Here is a 13,284-nt window from a genome sequence, read left to right as displayed (position 1 = left end):
AAGAAGAAAATATCAGAATACTTACTCAAGAAATGGAACTCGCTTCGTGATTGGCTCCCTGCTGGCTTTTTCGTAGTTGAAATTGTTATCAAGCAGCCAAATTAGTTCTTGCATCCATGTTGTTCCTACAAATGTACTCAAGTTAACAATGTATTCAAATATGTAAGCAATGTTAAACAACAAAATTATTATAACTCATTGAAAATAATATATAATAGAAGATCGTGAGTCAAAAATTAAACTTACTCTGTCAGCAAGGTGGTTATTACTTAGTAGTAAATACAATAGGGACATTCCACGAAAAGTGATCCTAACCCCTGTAAATTTCGAAGTCAGTCAATTTGAAAATTATTATTTTTAATGCATTAAACCTTAGAGTTTGTAAATTAATATGGTTTACTTGAAGTTCTTCATTAATTAATAGTTATTTTTAAGGTTTTTACAAGTTGTCTGAAACATACGATTTTTGCAAAGACTAACATCTTTGTAAATAAAGAACTTTCAGAAGTACTGACTCAATAATATTGGGTAATTTATTATAATAGTCATTTTTTCCATAGTGGTACTTGCTATAAATTAACAGACATTTGTTTTACATTATTTGTAATCACATTTAGGGGAGTTAAACAATTATAATATAAAAAATATGTCACACTAGTAACAATGTTAGTTTCTTTCTTTCGTTCCTTTGCACAAAGAAAAGTTTAGAAGTAAAGTCTATTATTATATAAATTAAGGCTAATAGTTCTCTCAGAGAAATACATTAGAAGTGTTTGAATGCATTTGTATGATACATTAAAATTGTATAATTACACACAATGATGCATTGAAATAGATAACTTTTAGCATAATTATATCCGTGCTACTGTAGTGACTGAGATTTGATTTTAAGCTAAATTGATAGTTTTTTTTTATTATGGCGGACTTTAAACCTATCGTAAGTAAAATTCGAAAAATACACTTGATATGCGGTTGATTTGTGGATGGAAGTGCTAATATTGAAATAAAATTAGATTATTGAGAAGTTTATGAACAACAATATACTGATAATATATATGTACGTACTTCACAACAAGGTCATTATTCTTTAGATGTCGTACAGAACCAGTTAAATTGTTATCTCGTTTGGTCTACTATTTTTAAAATTATTATTTTCATTTAAAACTTCACGTTGAAACAGGCCAAGAATGCCAAATCTGATAATGAATAAAACTCATTCTTATGTTACTTTAAAAGTAAACACTACATGCATTTTGAGTGGCGTCATTAGTCATTTTTAAATATCATTTTAAGTGTATATTCTCTCAATACGTGCCACTTATGAAACATCATTAGGCCTACTTTCATTCTGAGGCTATGTTCATAGACAACATAATGATCTACTTATTGGCTTGATATTTATTTGTATTTTATTGGAGAGATGCTGCCATAATTTGTCACAATGGAATGGTACCACATTATGGAATGTTGTGAGCCCTGTCTTCTACCTAGTCGAATAGCCTATACTCTATCCGGTAATCTCTGGATTAAGGCCGCGCATAAAGGTAGAGAATGGGAAAGAGCGAGTGGGTGGAACGAAGCAGTACACGCTGTTGCAAACAGCTGGTAGAGTGCCACACACGTAAATTTGCCGTTGCGTAGAAACGAATTTTCGTTTCGTTTCCCTCTCTCTTAGCATCACGTGTTCTACCCTGCTCGAAAACCTTCGCTATTGTTGCCATATTGTCATTCCATTCCTGGACACACTCGCGCAAACATCATTGAAAACAATTGAATAGCGCTCCAGCTCGCGGTTCATACCGTTCGGCAGGGACGGTAATGTGGCAATATAGCACGGCGTAGTCGTTGCTTCTTTTATGCAGTGCATGTTCATTGGCTAGCTAGTAACTAGTGTTGCCAACCGTAATAATGAAGCACTATTTCTGTCACTGAAGGGAAAGGCAGGTAACGTGGCGGTGAGTTTTGTTGGATTGGAAGCACCATATTTTTATTTTATACTAAGTATTTGACCGGTTTGACGTTGTTTGCGTGTGTGTATGTAAAAGTGTGTGTTTGCTAATGAACATTAAATTCCATAATGCCTCCAGTTCTGTCAAAGTTGAAATCAAAAACCTTGCATAGCCAAGCTCGGGAAATTCTAAGCAATTCAACTCTGGCTCCGGCAGGTGTTCTTGTAGAAATTGCATAGAGGAGGCTGTCATTTTTGCTGCTTAATGCGATACATATTGTTTTCTGTGTTAAAATTGCCATGCTTTGATGGGTGACCAAGTTCATAGCAGGGCCGGCGGAAGGGGAGGGCGAACCGAGCTGCAAAATTTAAAGAGAAGAAAAAAATAAGCCTATTGAAAACTGTGATCGAGCGAGATATTCTTTTGCGCTGAATAGTATTGAAATAGCATAAGAAGTCTCATTATTTATTTTATATTTTGATGTTTTAGTTAGGAATATATTGATTTTCAATTTTCCGTTGCTGCGTAATGACCGGGGGGGGGGGTCGAAATAGAGCGGCATCTGCCGCCACCTCCCAGGGAGGCAAAATGACTAGCGCCGGCCCTGGTTCATAACAAAAGAAAAAGCCGCGCAGCTTATCGTCTAGTGGCAGTATATGTACTTGTTATTGTTGTCGAAGCCGGCATCCTTTGTAAATGTACAACAAAGGCAACCGACTGTCGCAGATCTCAGAGAGGAAATAATAATACTGTTTGAGGAGGAGTGTTATGGTGCAATTGTAGCGGTTTAACACGTTGGCATGTTATTATCTGCCGTTGCAGTTCCATACCAGTGTATACGGGTTTTGGGAGTGAAAAGTTAGAACGCCACCAGTGCATTAATGCAATGAAAAATAATATATATATTTTTTTTATTTTGTTTGAAATCACTCAAATAAGGAATCGTATGAAGAAGTCTTCTTTGCAGCATTTTTGGTAATTTTACTTATGTGTTAGTTCATATTTTGCGAATTTTTAGTCCATATGTATGTAGCTACATACAAAGCCACTTGTTAGTACATATTAATCCTAGTCCTGGTATAATGCATGACGTTTAAAACTCAACGTTAGATAGACCTGAATTCTCTAATTTTATTGTTGTACGTAACAGCTGTGCATCGGTGCACTGCAGCGATTTTTCTATCTGCTCCATTAGCAACACTGCTTCTTTAGTTGTTTCGCGCATCGCACGGCAGATATAACTGTGCTGGACTCTAGCTGCAGTTGCTTTTCCCTCTCCACGAAATCCCGTTCCCTCTCAGATATTCTCTTTCGAGTCACTACATGTACAGTCTTGTTTTCGTTCGCTCGCTCCAGATGACAGGGACAGAGTATGCAAGAATATGGCATAGAAGATACATTTTCAGGTGTCGAAAATAAGCATTTTAAGTTAGTGAATTACATACAGTAAAATTTTGAAAAATAAAAACCTTAGCAAGCAAGAACTAGTTTGATAGAATTTCGGTCACGCTCCCTGTGGCCACCTGAGCAAAATGATTTCGCGATGACACCGGCTCGTTCATCAGAACCATTTATTCGGAGAATTTTTACCAAGGAACAATTGAATCGGTCACACGAACAACGTTGTATTAATAAAAACTGTCAGTGAAAGAAAAAAAAATAGTCATGCTTCTTTCTCATACACGTTTCCCTTAAACAGAAGCCCCGTCTATAGTGCGCGTCAAATCTCCTGCATATGGCCATAGCCAATAGCAGCGCACTGCAGCGGTGCCATGTCGAAATCTCACACGGAAAAGAGACAGCGTGGTCGAGCGAAACGCCTTGTCACGGAGAGCACGGAACATTAGATAATATAACATATAATAAACTTAATGGGAGAAAAGAACATACCTGATTAAGGACTGCATAATTCTTTCAATATTCTCAAGGTGGAAGTTGTAGAGCCTTTGTAAGATATTTTGTCCCGTAAAGAGTACGTTATCTTTTTGGCAGTAGAAAATTCGCCACGATCGTACGTAAATTTCAACGAACTACGTCTTTTTTCAAAGTCATCTAAAGTTGTCGTTCTTTTCGGTATGTTAATGTGCTTTCTAGTCTAGGTTATTGAAACATTGGAGCAGGCCCCGATCCACATTGTTTTGTCCCCGAACATATCCGAGAAACGGTAGCTTGATTCACACCACACGCTTGAGCTGTTAGATCCTGGCACTTCTTAAGGCAATTTTATTTCTCTGTTCGTCACTCGAACACTTTTTGTTTTTAAAAAAAAATTGTACACCTGAAAAATCACCTGTCGTGCCTGGCTTCGTACAAAACTGTATTTTTCTCTCTTCTCTCGCCATCACTACCACTTGGTTTACTCAACGACATGCTGCACACACACACTAAACACAAGGAAAAAACGAACAATGACGGTATCCTCTTCGTCAACTTCTTCTACCATCACTGGGAACGAACGTGTCCTGTTCCCTTAGGTAATCGGAAAGTTTTGGAATGCAACAGAAACGAAGGGAGAGCAAAAACGATACAATGCAAATACGTTTATAATAACATTGCTTCTACAGAGGGAACGGTATAAGCTACAATCACGCTTGTTTTTCGTACATACTCGCAAATTCATTATCTTTCCATCTGTTGAACTACTGACACTTGAAATAATCTATTTATATCCGAGCGCCAGGTACACGATTTAGTAGCGAGGTGAAACAGCTTCTGAACTAGGCAACGCCGCACGTCCGTGATTCGCTGGTGCTGTTCAGTCGTTCAAGGCCATATGCAGAAGATTTGACGCGCACTCTAGTTCGCTCCACTTTTTGTAAGGCTGGTGCAAGGAAATGACGATCAACCAAGTAGACGAATAGCGGTGTTCAAGTTCAGAAGATTCAACAAAATGCCTCTATTCTGCTTTAAACATTCATTTGATTAGTTATCAAGCACCACGAGACCATATATCACAAGCTCCACCGCTCAGAACGTGGTGCAAACGGTGCAGACACCAAATACACTACTTGACACCAAATAAACGAAGTAGACGAGTCGGTTTCATCATGTAACCAACTATACTGATCGCAGACCCACCTGGCGGCTGACCTACATAGCTCTATCCGTCCACCAATCGTCTTCGGGGTTGTGTGGCTCGATGAGTGTCAACAGCCTCAGTTGCGAAGTAAGAGCTGTAGGGGTAACGTCGCTCTCCCGTTACAACGTTGCCAAGAGTACGTCTGTTTTTGTCAGTTGTGTTTATTGATTTTGTTGTACGTACAGTGTTGGGGTGTTTTGTGTACTAATTTTTCGTGCTTTGTGTACTATTGTACAACTTTTACCTAGTAACTGCGCTGATCAACTCTCTCTCTCTCTCTCTCTGCCATTTTACAGTACATTTGGCAACATGCTGTGTACCCGACGCTCATTTGTTTTGTCCTGCCAGGAATCTTCGGTGTCTCGTGACTCGAAAATGTCCGATGTCAGTCGAAGAGAATTCAACTGATTGCTGATTCGTTGTTTTCCGGCTGCCAGTGAATGCAGAGAGTCAAAAAGTGCAGCGAATTAAATTCGAATCACACGGAACTGGATTTCCAGTAGGAATGCCCTAGTTGGCGCTGGACTAGCCTCACACGATACTTGTCACCGTACTTGTTGATAGACTTTTGTTCCCATAAGACATTGGCGCTGCGGCGCCAAGGGTCCCGGATTCGAATCCCGCTCAGGCTTGGTTGTTTGTGGATGTCCATTTATCAATTTCATCATTTCATCACTCATCCCCATCTTCGCAAATTAGCCAAGAGGCACAAAACGCGAAGTAAAATAAACTAAATCAATCAAACCATAAGACATTGCTTAGAGCAGACAATCTGTAAAGATGGACGAGCAATTTGAAGAATGTTGTAGGAAAACTACTGCTTTGTGCTATTATTAAAAATTAAAAAAGAAAAGTATGGACTAGAAATTTGCTCGAAAAAAATACCACGAAGAATCTTTTTGATGAACTCGGGTATGCATATTCATATATGAGATTCGGAGGAATCATTCACAAAAAAAGGTCAAACATTTAATACACTCGTAACAATAAGGATTTTCATTTTCAGCTAATCATATTTGTCACGTACACATCTCATCGCTTTACATTAATGAACTGAACCCGAATGCACTGCACGTCATCTCTTTACTTTTTTATTGATAAACTGAGAAACTAACAAAAACAGCTAACACTCGGACATCACAGACAAAAAAAACTCCTTTGAAAACTCACAGATTATCTTTACATGGCTAAATTTTGCTCTGATTGGCTGTTCCACAGAATCCAGTCGAAGAAAACCAGTAGCAATTGGAACATGTCCTATTCCTCCAAACCAATCAAGCAGCCAGGCAGGCAGCCATCACATCCGGGCAGGTAGCCAGTTCAGCGCCAACTAACTGGATATCCAGTTAGGTATGATTCTGTCTTTAGACGGGGCTAGGAAGTTCAACGGTGCAGAGAACTCTTCAATATATTCATGTAGCATGCCACTGCTATATTCTATAAGCCGAAAACATTTTCCCCCATTTTAACGTCTCTACCGTCGCTGTAGGCAACACTGTTCGTTACAACGTTGTTCGTGTAACCAATTTAATTGTGAATAATGGAACGTCCACAAACGACTGCAAATTAGCTGCAGAACAAGTCAAGGTAGATAGAGAGAACAAGTTTTGCCTAACGATAGTTAAGAATACTGCACACGCCGAGGTATTCTTGATAAGACCCTTGATTAGCTTCGAACAATCTTTCCTGGAGCGTAACTTGTCAGTACTGAATGTCGCACTGCAGGTCGATTCGAAATTTCAGGAGCAACGTATCTGTCCACACATTTCGCCTTCAATTGAGTGTTTCAAGATGAATCTTGTGTTTGCATTCTTCTTAAAGTACTACTGACATTGTAATTATCTTACTTATAATTATTGTATTATTTGATTTGATTTGTATTATGTCAGGATATTTTGTATTATTATTTCCCGTCATAATCCTTTTCCCGAAAAAAATAATCCATCCCTATGTCAAAGTTATTGGCTAGAAGTTTGGGAATTCTATAGTCATTGATGATATGCAGGAGACTCGCGATTAACCGAGTCCCGATTAACCAATTAGTCCGGGTTAACAGAGGGAGTGGTTGGAAAACATCGCGCTTCACAACGCACCCCCTGTTTGTTACTACTAGTAAGTTGGAGTCAAGTCACCGTCGTTACATTGTTGGTTTATCCGATTGTTACGGTGGTGTTTAAATCTGTGTAGGCCTATTCTAAGCGAGTAATGTAGTAGGAATGGCACACGGAAAAGGTGTGTGGATTCTCTGGAAACAACATTCAACACAATAAAAAGGTTGGATAAAGGTGAGTCTATTAAAAAGGTTGCTGCTGATTATGGAGTCGGGGAAGTGACTGTTGGAGATTGAAGACGTAAGCGGAAGGACATTGAAAAGTGGGTGAGTCAAATTGTGAGCGGGGGCAGTGGTTTAGCGCGGAAAACGATGAAGAAATTGAATCTGAGCAGTCCAAAAAACTATGAAAGACTTTTTGGTTTGATTTGGTTTGAGTTGCTGTTTTAAGTCCACTTTATGCACAGTAAGGCTAATCGGGACTGGACCTACAATTTAAAGTGGGATCCGAACAACTTGTGCCTCCACCGGGTATCGAACCCGGGACCCCTCGATTACAAGGCAATGACGCTCCCACTGCACCATGGGGGAGGCCCTAAAAAATACTTTTGGAAAAAGTAATCTTCTCATTTATGTTGTACTAGTAATAAATAATTACTATACAGTTTCAAGTCTTGTTTCGTCATTTAAGACCTATTAGCACATTATCTCCGCATTATCCGAGCTTTTTCCGTATCCGAGGTAGTCTCGGTCCCAATTAGCTCGGATAGTCGCGAGTCTACTGTGTAATGTAAAATGATTCGGTGTCATCTTTTAGCATCTTGTGAAATTAAAACTCACGATTTTGTGGATCCGTGTCAAAAGTACAGAATGTCATTCAATACCATCCTGATACCATAAAGTCAAGAAAAATTGTTGAACCATGTAATTCAATTACATCTGGGAGGTTGTCTAATTAATATGAGAACAATTTTTCAGATTTCTAATGCTAAAATGATACTTCTAAAATGGCAACTTATATCATATCTCGTGACCTATATTATGGAGTCTTCTAAACTATATTAATTAAACATTGAACATTTTTCTTTAACTGCCGTCCTTTCCATAGTGCCTTACACTCAAAAAGCCTTACGATTTTCTTAAGTTTTCGACTGGAGCTAATGAGACTAACGAGGTCGTGGTATCCTTTCAAATAGCGTTGTAAAAACCCTGCATGGGGCTTCATATGAAGAACTGCAAGTGCCAGAGTGTTGCAACTTTCAATGACAAAACATTGGTAACAAATCTATATTTTATAATCTATGGAACACATTTGTATTTTGTTTAAGACAGTTACGAGGAAACCCAAAATTGTAGCTACGTTTTTCAACCTGGAATAAAACATAATTTGTCCCTGCATGAAAACCTTAAACACGAGACTATGCTTCATGTATTTTATATTTTCGAGTGCAAGGCTTTGCCTTCAGATGATAACTCAAAAGCCACCCACTTCCACGTAGTACACAGCTGTAATTCAATCTTGCAGGCTAACAAGGTCTTAGCGCCTGTATGAACCTCTCTGGTGTACTGCATTCACATTTGTAGTCTCAGTTATTAGCATAGGCAAAGAAATTTTAGTCTCAAGATATTTTATTGCTTTTTGGCTCTGTCAGGGGTTTGTCTTCCACAATGAGTTTTAATTAATTAAGTTGGTGTTTTAAGTTCACTTTATACACAGTAAGGCTAATTGGGACTGGACCTACAGTTTAAAGTGGGATCCGAACCACTATGTACCTCCACCTGGTATCGAACCAGGGACCTCTTCATTACAAGGCGATTACGCTGTCACTGTGCCATCGGGGAGGCCCAAAGAGTTTTAATTCAGAAGGTATGTTTTACAAGACCTGTCCTTCATGTAGTTATTGATAAGGGGCTTCTCCCTGTATATTTTGACGCAAATAGCTGTCGTAGCGAGCCACTCAAAAACATTTCAATTTCAATTATTTCCATGCATATTTATGACAAGAAATGCTGTTTTTTCAGAAGCCTGTTATGTTTGCTGCAAATATATTTCAAATGCTTCCAAGGATATTAACGAACTTCATCATTGATATGTAAAAACAATACAGCTAAATAACCAGTGGCGTAGCGTTATAGTACGCCCGTACGCCCGGCGTTCCCAGATTTAAAATTTCAAAAATGCGTAAATGCTGTGAATATAAAGTAAAACTTGACTAATTCCATATATGTTTGACCTTCATGGCATTATAATAGCTATTTTTCGCGATCCGCTTGCAACGCTCCACTCACAACACTCGTTCTAGCATCGCTTTTCAATGCCTTTCCCGGCCGGACGCCGAGCAGGTTCGGCGTAAAAGACTCTATATTCCTTGCTGCCTTTCTGGAGGGAAAGCTTCGATGTCTACATCACGCGCGTAAATGCTCTCTCGTACGCCAGCGTACGGAGCTGCAGCAGAGGTCTACCGTGATTGGTTCATGTGACCCTTCCTGCCTTCTGAAGCAGACGACAGCTGTAGAATTCCTACCTGGTTCTTCGCGCTCAGTCAACTCGTGTTACGTGATGCTACAATACGCAATATTGACTGACGTAACTTTACCAATCTCAAATATACCGCTTCTTAATGATCACTGCATTGTATAATTTATCGCACGAACAGCGATGTGCATTTGAAACGAAAAGATCAACACAGTTTTTGTCAAATAAGTTGGTGAAGTCCTCGTGGTAGAAATTCAGCCTGTGGCTGCTCTACTACTTAACCCGCAAAACTATTATTTTTTTATTGTTATTATTTTTTCGTTATTATCTAACTGCTTAATATTGTGTCAATGGAAATGTTTACCATTCATTTGAAAACTCTTAACATCGAATGGTCTCTGGACAAAATTATTTTAAAATGTTTATTAGCATTCTCAAGATGTAATAAACAGTGGTCTGAATTACTAATCGGCACTGCTACGTCAGTAGAGTGTACGATATTTGGATCATCCACTCTGCTTTTCACAGTACGCCAAGACGACAGAGGTCCCTGGTCCGAATCCCGGCGTGAGCACGGGTGTTGTTTGTCAGTGTCCCTTCATCAATATCATCACTCATATTCATATTCGCAATTAATCAAAAGTAATAGAAAAGCGAAGTAAAATAAACCAAATCAATCAGTAGTTGGATCATCCACAACAATGACGTCTACTGTTGTGCAGAGGCGCTTGTGATTCAGGTAGGTTTTTTAATGACTTGCGTCATGCAGAAAGATATATAAAGAGGTATAGAACAGCAGAGTTCAAAACATTTGTGGCATAGTGAGGCATCTAATTTTCTAGCTAAAACATGCAATGATGATGTTTTATTGAAAACCCAGCTGACTTCAGGCAAATAAACAATACCTGTGGCGACTAATTTCATAAGTAAATTATTAAGCAAAAAAGGGCCGACCCTTCCTTAGGACTTGGCGTTCCCACCCGAAATACCCATGCTACGCCACTGTAAATAACCCCGTGAAAGAAACACTGTATAAAAACTAGAAATTATACGAGAAATTGCATTACATTATATAACGAAGAAACGCAGAACTTTGGAGTAAACTGCTTGACATACCGGATCTAGGAAATGTAGCAATCCACACGTCGTCCTTTCTCGGCTGGAAGTTATAGATCTTGGCGGCAATCTCTCTGTATCCCCAAGGCAGCAGCCACTTCTCGGGACCAACCTGAAACCATCCTTTTCTCTCCCCTTGAAAATCCCTGAGGAGCTGCTGATTGGCCTGCGGATCCAAGTCCTTTATTTCATGAGGAAATGACATCTCTCCTGTGCTACAGAGGGAAGAAGAGACACATAGAACCTCAGATACTTGTATGAATGATAAGTATGAATAATGCACGAGTTATAATTTTTAGGTGCGTCCGCACATATGACCATTTTGCACCATTCAGAGTGTACGAAGAAAAGTCCTTTTACGTAAAGTATGGGTGTATAGAGCCCATTGCGAAAGTTTAAAAATGCAATACTGTACGAAAGCATTTTGTACAAAAACCATAAATGGGAATGAAGAACATAGTTCAGACTATTCACACTTCGTCACTACAAAGATAAAATATACTAACCTTGTAATAAATACCACAACAAAGGTTTGTTCCAAGTTCATTTCTTACTGAGATAGGCCATTTGAGACTGTGCTTTGGTTCAAGCATCCGACCACCGAAATGTTATCTTACTTTGATTTGAACCAGACAAGAAATAGTCTGAGCTAAAGCCATAAGTCATGAAACATGAGTACAAGTAGAGGACTACTCCGCAGATAATACACTTTATTCAAACAATCCATTCAAACATAGGAGAAATGATACTATTCAATAAAAAATTGAAAGTTTAGTAAGGAACTGTTACACTGGTTAGTAAACACAAGAATAACTAAAACCAGGAAATAAGTAATTGTAGAAAAACTAGTAATCGGTGATGGTGATATATTACTTCGCCTTGTAATCAAGGGGTCCTGGGTTCGATACCCGGTGGAGGTACACAGTGACTCGGATCCCACTTTAAATTGTAGCTCCAGTCCAGATTAGCCTTACTCTGCACAAAGTGGACTTAAAACACCAAATCAAACAAACAATAAGAGAAGTTGACAAATTCCTTTCAACTCGCATGAAACTTACAAGTCATAACTCAACTTTGATCCGACACTCTCCCTGTAATCAACCCATAGACACAACATTATACACAGCGATAGCCTATGCATGGGGGATAATCTAAAATAATTAACAAAAGACAACTACAAAGTACACATTACCTCGAAACAACTCCAGCTAGATTGCTCCTGAACATCTAATTGCAGTGTCTTTCGCTATCGTTTATTACACAAACTTCTTAACGCGCAGAGTCCATAGTGTCATATGTATTTTGTTTACATAGACGAGATAAGATATTTCTGCACGTGTAGTCGCACTTCATTTCTGACAAAGGATTTCTTCACGTGTGTGATATAGCATTCTTGGAAAATTCAATATTAACATACTCATGGCCATTTTTAAAAAATGGCAGTAAGGTGATTTTACTTGTAAAATTGAATAGAGGCAGATTTGATTGAAGATTAGGCACACACAGGAGATGTACTACGTATAAATTTTCAGCGAAAACAGGTAAAACAGCGATAGCGAAAAATCAGGCGATGCCAGGCCGGCTCGGTAGCTCAGTGGTTAAAGCAATGGAACGGTATGTCAGAGACGCAGTTTCGAGTCCTGGTCGAGCCTGCATTTTTCGCTGAAAATTTCTACGTAGGTAGATTTGACGTTGTAAATTCTTCCCAGAGACCCTTTTTAGTTATGTTATTATAATAATTCACTATGTTCCATAATACCTTGTCTATTTTTATGTACTATAATAAACTTGACTCAGTTTATAGATGTTTTGACAATGAAATCACATACTCGCCACTGAGTGTCCCTAGAATACACCATGTATCCACTTTCACAATTCCAGCTCCCCTCCTAAAAAAAAAGTCAGCTGATGCCGATGCCACCGATACCAAAGTTCCAGGGTTTGAGTCGTAAGCAGTGGCTTGAGGTGACATTTTCCGTTGGGGAAGGAGATCCCGAATTTTTTTTTTTTTAAAAAAAAAACAAGAATTCATTGCTTCTGTATGGTACGTTATACTTAAAAAAATGAGCACTGGGTAAATTTCTTATATCCGGAAAACGGCTGAAATTTGCTAGTTCATTTATTTTCAATATTCGTAATTACGTATTCTACATTAAGAAACATTGTTGAAGGTGGCATTTCGCATATTTCACGGGAATAAGCTATATTTTCGACATATCGAGTAAGTTTTCTTGGTTGTTCCTTCCCTTCCGTAACTGTGGCGGTCACAGTTTCACTACCGTAGTCGGCATGCAGTGTTTCCACCCCACTCCACCCAAAAATACCTACGTAGCCCCACGAACCATTCATGCATAGCCCCACGAACCATTTCCGGTAAGGGTAGGTTAGGTTGGGTCACGTTTAGGTTACAATAGTTAAAAATTGGTTTAGAAAAAAAATGCGTAGCCGCACACACCATTCTCGCAAAGCCCCACGAACCATTGATACATAGCCCCACAAACCATTTGCGGAAACGTACCTTCTTCAGTTACAAAAACACGTGTTTGGAAACACTGACCGGGATACGTCATCAGACACAGGCAACATCCGGCTGGAAGGAAATGGATGCAACAGC

General features: G+C 38.9%; 1 protein-coding gene across 2 annotated transcripts in view; it reads right to left on the bottom strand.

The window, feature by feature from the left end:
• The window catches only part of LOC146005358 (sulfotransferase 1B1-like), a 64,936-nt gene that overhangs the window by 51,143 nt on the left and 509 nt on the right, over positions 1 to 13,284 (bottom strand). Inside the window, exons 1-3 of one of the 2 annotated variants that reach the window (XM_083144556.1) lie at positions 11,863 to 11,914; positions 10,671 to 10,885; positions 26 to 125 (exon numbers count right to left, since the gene is read on the bottom strand). In XM_083144556.1, coding sequence (XP_083000682.1) covers positions 26 to 125; positions 10,671 to 10,885; positions 11,863 to 11,897 — 350 coding nt within the window. In that variant the 5' untranslated portion in view covers positions 11,898 to 11,914. Of the gene's footprint in view, positions 1 to 25; positions 126 to 10,670; positions 10,886 to 11,862; positions 11,915 to 13,284 lie in introns of those variants that run through there. The other variant, XM_083144557.1, reaches the window with a different exon arrangement.

The sequence above is a fragment of the Lepisma saccharinum genome, chromosome 23 (genome assembly GCF_977018435.1).
Source record: "Lepisma saccharinum chromosome 23, izLepSacc3.1, whole genome shotgun sequence".
In the NCBI taxonomy this organism is placed as follows: domain Eukaryota; kingdom Metazoa; phylum Arthropoda; class Insecta; order Zygentoma; family Lepismatidae; genus Lepisma; species Lepisma saccharinum.
Note: the sequence above shows the minus strand (reverse complement) of the source record. Positions and strands in the feature narration are given on the sequence as shown.